General features: G+C 39.1%; 1 protein-coding gene across 4 annotated transcripts in view; it reads right to left on the reverse strand.

Annotated features, from left to right (window-relative positions):
* The window catches only part of ABCC4 (ATP binding cassette subfamily C member 4), a 225002-nt gene that overhangs the window by 156580 nt on the left and 56296 nt on the right, over positions 1–12126 (reverse strand). For all 4 annotated transcript variants that reach the window (XM_015590902.2, XM_025048202.1, XM_006913812.3 and 1 more), the window contains one exon: positions 483–572. In XM_015590902.2, the coding sequence (XP_015446388.1) occupies positions 483–572 (90 nt within the window). The remainder of the gene's footprint in view (positions 1–482; positions 573–12126) is intronic.

A 12126-nucleotide genomic window follows, 5' to 3' on the forward strand; every position in this document is an offset into this window, starting at 1 on the left:
GGTGGGACTGAGGAGATTTGGTTGCTTCGGGCTAGGGACTACCCATTTGTCATTATTTATCAGACTTCCTACACAGAGGCAGCGCACAGGGTACAGGGAAAAGAACAATCTTGACACACCAGCTCATCATCTAGAGGAGGAGAAAGACAATTCAGCCATCAACACCAACATAACATGTTAAGAAAAGCTACTACAAGAGGACTATTAGGTACATTTAACCAAGCTGGGCAAAAATCCTGCTGTCTGCCCATCTATGATTAAAGCATGTTGCAGGCAACATTAGAAAAATAAAACTTTCATCTGCAGGACAACACACATTATATCTAAGTTGCACACAGGAGAAATGAAGAGCTATATAAAAAGAACCTTTATGTCCTCAACGGTACCTTGGCCTGTACCAAAACCTGGCACCTGGCATTCCAATAAGGTAAACTACATAAGAAGGATGGGAAATGAAAAAGGATTGCTCAGGTATAGCTTACCTGATCAAACTTGTTCACATCATTGGACAGCAGATTGACGATCTGGCCTGTAGTGGTCTTGCTCATGGCCATGTTACTAAGGCGAAGTGCCTAAAATAAGGGAAGGAAAGAGAGAATCACATTCCAAGCCTGATACCAACCCTCATTTAGAAAATAGCAAAACAAAGCGCATTTTCATGGGGTTTGCGTGTGTGTGTGATGTCAAGACAAGTAGGATGACCCACGACAGCAGGGCTCTAGCGACCTGGATTCAACCTTCTACTCCTCAGTGTGGTGGCGGCCACAGCAAAGGAAGGAATAGGAGGTAGAGCTAAATCCCCCACTTCATCTTTTGATAAATTTGGACATGTCCAAAGTATAGAAAATTAAGTTTATACTTAAGAGCCAACTAACGTAATTTTGAGCCAAATTAGATGCGAGGGGAAAATTTGCCTAAGAAAAAAAAAGTTAGGAGACTTAGGCTATAAATCTGGAATCAGTCATTAATTCTGTGTGTGATGTCATTTAAACAATTTGGGTCTTGGATTCCTCATTCTGTGAATGAAAATAATCCCTCATCCTGCCTAGATCATAGGGTTCCTATGAGAGTGAAATGACAAATATTTATTATCTACTCTGCGGAGGATGCCAGCTGCTCCAGGAGATAGGATGACAGAGGAGCCATGTTTTCTTGTCTTTACAAATGAGACAAGATATTTACAAGCACCTGTAATTCAAGTGTAAACTGGGCAGTAAGTACAGTAGCAGAGCGGACCGTGGAAGCTTTCAACTGAGTGACACTGTTAGGGGCAGGGGAGGCGGGGGTGGAGCAGACCTTGGATGATGAAGAGGAGAAACTATATGGAGAGACGAGGAGGGTGCTGCGGGTGAAAGGAACAGCAGGCATAGAGTCAGGGAAGGGAAAATGTGGAGGCAGCTGAGTGAAGAATACTCCAAATCTGGCTTGAAAGATGTACTGGGAAACAGCTACAGAGTTTGGAAGGCAATATGGAACAGTGAATTTTTTTAATATTAGAGTGAGAAACTCAACTTTAGGAAGATGAAACTGTGAATGTGATTGGCCAGGCGATTCTTAAGAAGGGAGAATTAGTCTAGGCAAGAGGTAACAAGACTGTGCACAAGGCTGCATGAATGGAAAGGAAGGGCCAGCGTAAGTGAGAACACTTTGGAGAGCAGACAGGGCGATGCAGATATACAGGAGCCAGTAAGGAAGGAAGGTGGGAAAAGGGACAGGAAAAGGGGAGAGGGGAGGGAGGGAGGCCAGCCCTACAGGGAAGAAATATAACTTACTGTGCCTTAATTACTGAAAGCCAGATTGAAAATATTTTTAAAGCCAATTTTACATACACATACATGTTAATCCCAGACGCAGAAAATTTTAAGAGTATTTTAAAGGAGTAGATGTTTGGTATATAATTTTAACAACTGAAATAAGGCAGAATGCCACACCAAACTCTTATTCTAAACTGTTCTTTTTTTATTTTTTTTTTTAAATCTCCAGATAACTATACTCAGCTAGAATTGTCATTTACAGACTATTACTGCTGCCGACAATGAGGATACAGGGTAAGTTGGTGCCGGTGAAAATGTGTGCAAAAGACAAAGTTTCTCTGGGTGCACATTAGGGCTACTTGTAATTCAGTTGTGTTTGTATAATGAAACAGCTACAGAGTTTGGAAGGCAACATGTCAGGTATAACGATGGACTAAAAAGGCTGGCTCTGGAACGTAAGCTAACGTTAGCTAATGGTAACACTGCGGCCAACACAGAAATTAAGATCTGTCAAAAGAAAATCAGTCATATTCTAGATAAGATGAAAAAAAATAGTGACATGTCATTAATATCATTAATGAGGAAGGCAGTTTATAAGCAAACTGCCAGACTTCTGCTTCCAACCGTGAAAGAATAAGTGGTACTGGACTTGCCCTCTATTGTAAAACTACAAAACTGGACAAAATATATGAAGCAGCTTTTTTCACGCACTAAACCACGGGCAGTGCAAGACTGTGAGGCTTGAGAGAAGGGAAATACAAGAGCTGAGTGACTGGCCTGGCTTTCCGTCTGGGGGAAGGGTGTGGGGGCTTTCTGCTGGGGCAGGGAGAGGGATGTGGGGGCTTTCTGCCCAAGTAGAACCGCAGATTCACTGAGCCAAACAGGAAGAGATGTTGTTCCGAGTTGTAGAAACATCTGCGATTTGTGGGCCAGAGTAGCTGAGGGAAGGCCCCAAAAGTCTTTGTGGGGATTTACCAAAGGTTCTTCGCCAGGGTTTCACTGCCCACAGGCAGCGCAAGGCTCCCTGAGGCCTAGGAGAGAGGCTGTGGGTCTGGGTGTTGAAGGGAGACTCCAGAGGTCATGCAGTACTGGGAGACACTGGAGTCTGTTCCCAACTAGAAGGAGATCTCCCTAGTGCCTCGATGGTCAGCTCAGATGCCAGGAGGGCCATGACTTTGTAATAAAAATCACACTCTAGAGTAAGAGCCATGTACTTGGACTAATTAAGTTCAAAGTGCAAAAATCAGCCCCAGATTAGATTAGACAGGCAGAGAGATTAAAAGAACCCATCGATTCTGCCACGAATTGTCTATCAGAGCAAATTTCAATACCCTTTAATCGAGACTCCCTATACTGTATCCCTTATAACATTCAACACAGGAAAACAACTGTTAAACATGCAATGAAAATGTGACCCATCATCAAGAGGAAAAACTACAGGCAATCGAAATAGACCCCGAGATGATTTAGGAATTAGATGAAAACTGTAAAATAACTACAGTAAGTCCTTGTTTAACATCATCCATAGGTTCTGCCATTTTAAGCAAAACAGCATACAACAAAAACAATTTTACCATATGCTAAATGATATAAACAAAAGTTCCTACGTTATGAAATGGCTTGAATGAAATGACGTTATTCGAGGACCCATTGTATTGCAAATATGTTCAAGGAGTTAAAGGGAAATATGGTTACAACAAGTGAATGGATGGGTAATTTCAAGGAAGAGATGGACACTATCAAAAAGAACCAAATGGAAATTCTAGAACTAAAAGGTACAATATGGAAAATTCACTAGATAACTTTAATAGCAGAAAATTTCCATTGATCTGTTCTCAGATTCATTAACCCTTTCTTCTATAATTTATAATCTGAAGGATGGAGAAAAAAAGAGAGAGACTAAAAAAAACAAACAAAAAAAAAAAGCCTGGAGGTTCAGAGGGACAATATCAAGCAATGAAACATATGTGTAATTGGAGATCTGGAAGAAGACAACATGTAGGGAAGAAAAAAATACTTTTAAGAAGTAAAGGCTGAAATGTTTCCAAGTTTGGTAGAAAATACTAATTAACATGCCTAAGAATCTTAGCAAACCCCAAGAAGGATAAAAACAAAGGGACCTATGCCTAGGCACACCACAGTCAAACTGCTGAAAATCAAAAAACAAGAGCAAGTCTTAAAAGCAGCCCAAGAAAAATGACACATTACATACAGAGGAACAATACGATGGATAGCTGACTTATCAGAAACAATGGAGAGAAGAGCACCTAATGTAATCAATCATATGATTTTTTTGCCTTCAGGAACTATCCATTCATTGAGTACACAGACCCTTGCATATTCATTTATGTCATCATGATCACAAAAACAGCCACCATTTACTGAGTACCTAGTGTAAGCCAGACACTGGACACTGAATAGGAAACAACCTTACAAAGTATTACTCCTATTTTGCAGGTGAGAAAATAAGCTGAAAGTACTTGATGCCTGACAGAGAACAGGCACTCAGCTATTTTTTTGTTTTTTGTTTTTTTTTTACTGAAGCAGTTACCACTGTTCCTCATTAATGCAGAAAATTAAATTTTGGTTCTCATAAAGTATATATGTTATAAAAACAGTTCGCATCCAATGTAGAGATGAACAATGTGCAAATTAATGCATCACCTTTCTGTTAATGTTTTGGTTCTACATTTCCTTAAGCTGAGGTGTTATAAATGGATTCTGTTTAGTTAAATTTGTTTTCCTTGTGAAAGCAGAACAGTTCCACCATGAGAAAAATGAAAGGCAAACAAACAAACTGGAATCAATACTTGTATAATACACACCAGGCCCAGGGTTAATACCTTTAATAAATCAAGAGAATTATATAATAATCAAAGCCTGGAGGTTCAGAGGGACAATATCAATAAGAATTATAAAAGCTTACCAATTAAAGGGGGGGGGGGGCGAGGATCATAAGCAAAGACCACATGCAGGAAATTCGCTAAGAAAAACCCAAATTGCTAACGAAAATTTGCAAATCTCAAATTCCTTATTACTCAAAGACATGTAAATTAAAATAAAGCAGTATTATTTTTCACCTATGCACTTGTGAAATCAGCAGAGATTTAAAAAATACAACATCCAATCTTGTCAAGAATGTGGGCAATCTCATTTCACTGGAGAAAATGTAAACAATTAACTCTTTGGGAGGAAATCTGGCATATCAAAAGCCTTGAAATGTATATACTCTAAGGAATTAAAACTGTCTTTGAGGTTTTAGTTTTAATCATGTTCACTGCGCTGCTGTTTGTTAATATATAAAAACTGGAAAATTATCTAAATATCAAATTACTAAAAACTGGAAAGCAATCTAAATATCTAATTATTGGTTATACTAGAATCTAGGTGGCCATTAAGAATAAGACTGAACTATGGAATGAAAACTCCATCAGCACAGGATCCACTTATGGTTGGTTCTGATTGTGGGTGGACATGAAAATATGTCGAGTTATAAGAGAATTCTACAACCTAGGTCAGAACATTCATTTTGTAGAATTTTAAAAATAAATGCGATATATTTGTCACTTATTTGGAAAATAAACTGCTTCTCCTTTCTGTTATTTTAATCAGAAGTGAAACGCAAAATCCAAGTGCAGACTCAAATACCACCACCAAAGGAATGGGGAAAAAGAATGCCCTTTCCACAGAAGTGAGTTTTCCAGACTGGTGAGATGCAGTATCCCTTTAAGAACTCGATCTTCATTTTAATAGAAACACTCCTCAAACCTTTCTCTAATAGTCCCTTAAAAAAAAAAAAGACACAAACTGTGGCTCATCATCTCCATACTGCAGACTCCTAGCCAGTGTTAAAAATCCTGTGTGTGTGAACACTCCTCCCACAGAGAGCCCCAAATGGCAGTGCTTTTGGGATTTTACATACGTTAAATAATCATTTTGTCCCTTGCTGTCAAGCTATCTCTTCAAAAGACTATCTCACCATGACCTTCTACTATCTTTTCCTCAGACTATCTCACCATCACATACCAGTGTTTCTAAACTAGGATATTGCATCACAATATTCTAAGAAAAGTCATAGTAAATAGGCTCTTGGTAAACAACTAAAGGACTTTCAGTACAAAAACAAGCAAAAAAACCAAGCTTTCATGTCACCTATTTTGCATTTTTGACTTACTTCCTGATTCCTGGCCCTACCCCATAGCTGAATTTGCCAAATAATGTGGTTTCCAGGTACAATGGGCATTACTGCAAAAAGCAACTATAATGAGTATGTTTAGCTCACCTGAAGCAGAAAATTGCCTGTATTTTTCCAATACTGCTGTCCAGAGTTGCCTAGCAATGCTGCTACATCTATTTTCACGATAGTGTAATCAAAAGCCACTAATCTGTGTTTAAGGGGAGTGCTAAGGGACTGCCTAATACCCTGCATCTCCATGAACATGATGGGTGACAACTCCATAAAGTTAGATGTCTTCTACAGTTCTCTACAGTCCTGTAGAGAAGAGATTCAAGGAAATGGAAAAGTACATACAAAATCAACCACCTGCTGCTATCTATAATCTGACAGCACCACTGCCTTTTTTTTTTCTTTTTTTCCTGATTTTCCATGGCTGTCACACAACCTAGCATACCTCTTCAAAAAGCTCTATACCAGCTTTGACAGATTTGCCATTTACCTCCTGGGGGTATCATTAGCTTTCTTTCGACTCCACTGGCCACCTTTTACCCTTATACTACTATGACCTACTAGAGTCAAGAAGCTAGAAAGATACGTAGAGTTCACAAGTGAGCCTCTGAGCATGATGGGACAACACAGACCCCAAGAACCACCTGAGTGGGTTGGAGAAGGTGCTGGATTTGCTCTAAGATCAGATTCAGGACTTGAATTCCTCAGGAGTTTCCTTAACCTCATCACGTCCAAGAGCCATGAGTCCCTAAGGCTGGCTTTTCTAATGCCTTGGGAACCCTAGGGCCCAACAGCCCCTAGGTGACTACAGGAAGAGCCCAAGGGTTTGCTGGTGACCATGCTACATGTAAAACACCACTCTCAACTGTGGGAGGCCTTAAGTACCCCCAGATCCTTGGGAACATTTCAGAAAATCTAATTATTGAACTGAAAATAGGTACCTCGATGAGTGAGGAGACAGTCAATATAAATGGTTTCAGAAAAATGACTACAATTTAATTAATAAAGTTTACTAATACTGATGCAAAGAAAATGGAAGGCAATTTGATGGCACTATGTTCAAAGTGAGATCACATCCCCAGACAATGAAAGACCCCTCACGCCCAGTCCCTTCCATCATCCGTTTGTTTGAAAGAGAAGCGCCATCTGACTGGTTTACCAAATGAGAGACAGGAACAGAGAAATCGAAAACACAGAAGAGCTGTGTGTGGCAAAGGTGAGCTGGCAAGGCAACCAGAAGAAGGAAAAATATAGTGAGAGTAATAAAGCCCATGAGAAAGAGAGAAAGGAGAGTGAGAATACACACGAGTACAAATACACATTTTAGGGTTAGGTAAGAGATTATTTAATGAGAAAATAAATGAAGTATGCCCTTCCCCCCCCACCCCAAAATGAACTTCTATCAATATTTTTAAAAATTTTATCATGTATTTGTTTTGTTCCTAAAATAAAAAAATATTTTAACAATGTGTTATTATAATCTATCATCTCAAAAATGGCAATGCTTAGTCATAAAAATTTATACATAAAGCCATATGCTAAGTCTTTTATAGCAACTATACTGAGAACTATTTTGTCTATAGTTACTAATCATTTTGCTTGTAATGTGCCTTTCTTCAGACAAAGAGTACAAGAAGGAAGTAATATGCCCTCTACAAACTCACCCACCGTACACAATTTTACTGAGAATTACTCAAAATGAGAGTATTTCACGAATGCGATTTTTCTTTTTCCTAATGTTTTACATTTATCAAAGTATTGAACTTGAAGAGGTTGGGTGTGCAACAAACATCTTAAAAGCTTTCAGAAAATAATCTGTGTAGCAGGAAAAAAATGATAAAAGGAGATACTATCTAAAAGATTCATTCATAACACATAATTTTAGAACCAAACTTATCGAGAGCAGCAATGCTTTAATTTCTATCATCAGTAATGTATACAAGAATTAAGAAAAAAGTACACAGAGCATTGAGGAAAACTACCTCCCACAAAGCGACTTGTCACAACTCTTTACCAAATCCCATTTTTCTAAATCCCACATTCTGCTACTCTTAGAAGCGAAGTTTACCAAAAAGCAACTGGGTCCCAACAGCTGTTAGGACACAGAGATACCAAACAAAGAAAATGTCAGCTAATAGGTCCCAGAGGGAGGAGAAAGGAGGAGATGAGGACTTGAAAACATAACCAAGACACAGCTACTCGCTCAGAGCAGGGAGCCAGAAAGGGCAGAATCCTCTTTGAAATGCCTTTCTTTTCCTCCCCAACTAACTGAAAGTTCATGAGGGTCAGGGTGATTGGTGACTTTTTCAATGAATACTGAGTAAATGTATGGCCTGTACCTATGCAAAAAATTAAATTAACTTTGAGGACATTATGCTAAGTGAAATAAGCCAGCCACCTGAGGACAAATCCTGTATAATTCCACGTATATGAGGTCCCTAGAAAAGGCAAATTCAGAGACAGAAAGTAGAATAAAGGTTGGCAGCGGGGAATGGGGAAGTACAGTTTAATGGGCAAAGAGTCTCAGTTTTACAAAATGAAAAGAGTTCTGGAGATGGAAGCTGGTGATGGCTGCACAATGATGTGAATGCACTTAATGCCATTCGAAAGTGGTAAACATGGCCAATTTTACACCACGTGTATTTTACCACAAAATTAAAAAATTTTTAAATGTGTATATTTAAAAAGCAAAATGATTACCTTGGAAAACCCGAAAGAAAATAACCACCAAAAAATCTAAACTTAGAGAAATCTCTTAAAAGAATGAACGGGAAATAAAAACAATTTTAGACAAACAAACAAACAAACAAAAAATGTTAAGTAAATGAATTAGAATTTTAAAAATACATAAATATGTCATGATTTAGGCATAAATCCCAGGGAAGGAAATGCAGATGCTCAGGCTGCCCTTTCACTTTCCAAGGAGGCCCCACATTCACCCTTCCCTGTCCCTGTCCCTGTCCCTGTCCCTTCGCCGAGGGCTGGTTCAGTGTTTCCTCGACTTGCCTGATAGGAATGCTTGGGGAACAGTTTAAATATACAGATTTCCAACCCCTTTCTTAGATTTTCTGAAGGAGTAAGACTGAGCTTAGACCCAGGTTCCAAGTTTTTAATAAGCACAATAATGACATGACAAAATTTGGTGACCCTCAGCCTAGCATATGCTCTCATCCTTGATCTGTCACGTGAGGAGGTTAAACAGGTATGCCTTACAGCTCATACTACCACAACCTGTACTGTCCACACAGAGCTCCCCACTGCAATCAGTGAAAGGGTAAGAGAGAAGTCAATTCAATGACAAAAGTGCATATAAACTGTGAACATAATAAGATTTTAACTGTACAAACCTATGTGGCTAAACAAAGACTGGAAAAGAATCTGCAAAAATGATACTTGCCACTTTAGAATGATGAGGTTTGGGGTTACTTCCTTCCAAATTTTGGGCAATAATAGTAAGCAAAACGGAAATGCTTAAGAAACTGCCCAAGTTTCAAGACTGGCTGGCTTTGCGGATTCCTATCAGAACTATGATTTCCTAACCATGACTTTTCCTCCTCGAAATTCCCCCTCTAATAGAAAGGGCTACTTTCTTTCTACTCTTCCTCTCTCTCTCTCTCATAAATATAACAATGCATTAAAAGATCTACATACTAATTCATTCTGCTAATTTATTTCTGCACATTATTTTGTGAGATCGGTTCACTTGTCTTAGATAAATAAGACAACTGTTATTCTTTTACAGTGACCCACAACTTGTTTGCTGGATGTCAGGAACAGTTCATGAAAACTAAATGCTTCACCAAATGGTAAAAAAGTGAATGAATGAATGAATGAATGAATGGCCAGTAAGATATGCAGATTGTACTTCCCAGATCTGACTTCTCCTGACTTCTCCTTTCCAACTTGATGGTTTTTATCTTATCAATTCAAGTGTAGCCACATGCAGCGGGCCATCAATAGACGCATTTCTCTAAATCACTACTCTGATCATTTATTTCCTCACTTGAAAAGGTGTAGTGGCTCACCTCTGCCACCTAAATAAACCCAAGTGGCTTCAGCTCATGATCAAGGTCCTCCATCACGTGGTCCCAGTATGCCTTCTTAGATTTACCGCCTAGTGCTCATCTAAATTTTTATGCCAACTATGCTACTACGATTCTTTGAATAAACCTTTTCTGTTTTTCCATCTCAACACTGTTCAAGGCATGGAATGCCCTTCCTCCCCTACCCACCCCCCCAACACACACACACCTTCAATTAGTGGAATCCTTTCCTAAACCATTAACTCTGTACACTTGTGTACCACTTAGCACCCATGCTGCCATTTCGTCTAATTACATGTATTTGAGCCTTCTGTGATTGAACGCCAATAATAAAGATAATAAGACTGTTTCAACACTAGCTAAATACCAGGCACTATGTTAAATGCTTTACAAAGACTGACTCGTTTAATCCTCACCACAAACATGAGAGTTGGGTACTATTATCTTCCTTACAAATGAGGAAATTTAAGCTTACAGCAGCTTGCCCAAAGCAAATAGCTAGCAAGAAGGAAGCTAAGAATCATACAAAAGCAGTCCAAATACAGAGCCTTGTTATGTTTGTGATCCCCCAACCTTCTTAAAGTTAATAAATGTCTTCTGTACCAAGTGCTTTACAAAAATTACTTTATCCAGTACTCGCGACAACACCATGAAGCAATATTCTTTATTCCCATTTTGAAGATCAGGAAACTGAGGCCCTGAGCAGTGAATTCATTTCTCTATGACTTTACAGTTTAGCAAATGGCAAAACTGAATTTGAACTCAGGTCTGAATGCTATCAGAGTCCATGCTCATAATCCCTACCTTATGTGACCACTCACAGTGTCTTCTATGAAATACCCATGGCCCTGACCAACACCTGAGTACTTGGTACATCTGATGTTCCCAGCCCACATTCTAAGACACTAGGGACTAATGAGTGGCTACCATCCCTGAGGTTTACACCTGCAATTTCTAAAAGGGTTATTCACCACTGAGAAGGGTTAAACTTGCAACCCATATGCTAGGAGATGAAGAGGGAGGATTGGGATGGAGGTGGAGGGGCCTCAGGAAGGTGAACCCTTCCCTTCTAATAATCAGCACACTCCATGCAGAGACTTTTTAAACTATGGCTCCACTTACTGCAGAAGGCTGCAGACATCACTCAGAAGTCAGAAAGCTCAGCCTCTCTCTGAATCCTGAAAGGGCTCCTTCTCCTTCCTTCTCAGAGTCTGTGATAAAGGATGTCTGCTGTCCTAACAGTGATCTTAAAATGTAACTGAGCTGAAGAAGTGTCTGGAAAGGCAAAGTAAAATGGTCAAGAGAAGATGGGTCTTAAGAGAAAGAACTAAAGAAAAGGAGAAGATCCATCACTCAGAAAGATGAAAAGTACCTAAAAACATGAAATCTAAATGGTGCAGGCACATGCATTTTCCTCCAAATTACAGAATTCTAAAATTAGAACTACAGATACTTCTTGACTTACTCCTGATAAACTCATGGTAAGTTAAAATATCATTAAGTTAAAAATGCAATTAATACACCTAACCTACTAACCATCATAGCTCAGCCTCACCTACCTTAAACATGCTCAGAACACTTACACTAGCCCACAGTTGGGCAATTATCTTGAATTCGATCTGAAGAGCAATTGCTTCTTCTCAACAGAAGCAGGAGACACAGATGTACATTTTGTAGATGTAACAGAATGAGAAAACACAAAGACAATACCTAAAAACACTGGCAACACAGCACACGGGAGAGCATCGGTGGTTCACCCTCATCATCCCCTGGCTGACGGAGCTGCGGCTCTCTGCCACTGACCAGCATCATAAAGGTACCGTGCAGCACATCGCTAGCCCAGGGAAAGATCAAAATTCAATGGACGTTTTCTATTGAATTTGTATTACTTTCACGCCATCGTAAAGTCAAGAAATTGTTAAGTCGAACCATCATAAGCTGGGGACCATCTATATATCGCTTACATAATTAAAAATATACTTAAGTAAAAATATTTCTCTAAACAGAATATTGATCTACAGAAGTCATTCCCTTGAGATGTACTGCATAACTATCAGTCGTCAATTCTCGTTATTCGTGATAGTTATGTTTTATAAAGTCACTGTGAACATGAATTAGTGAATAATTGCTCTTAGGGAAAATA

The sequence above is a fragment of the Pteropus alecto genome, unplaced genomic scaffold, assembly GCF_000325575.1.
Source record: "Pteropus alecto unplaced genomic scaffold, ASM32557v1 scaffold72, whole genome shotgun sequence".
NCBI lineage: Eukaryota > Metazoa > Chordata > Mammalia > Chiroptera > Pteropodidae > Pteropus > Pteropus alecto.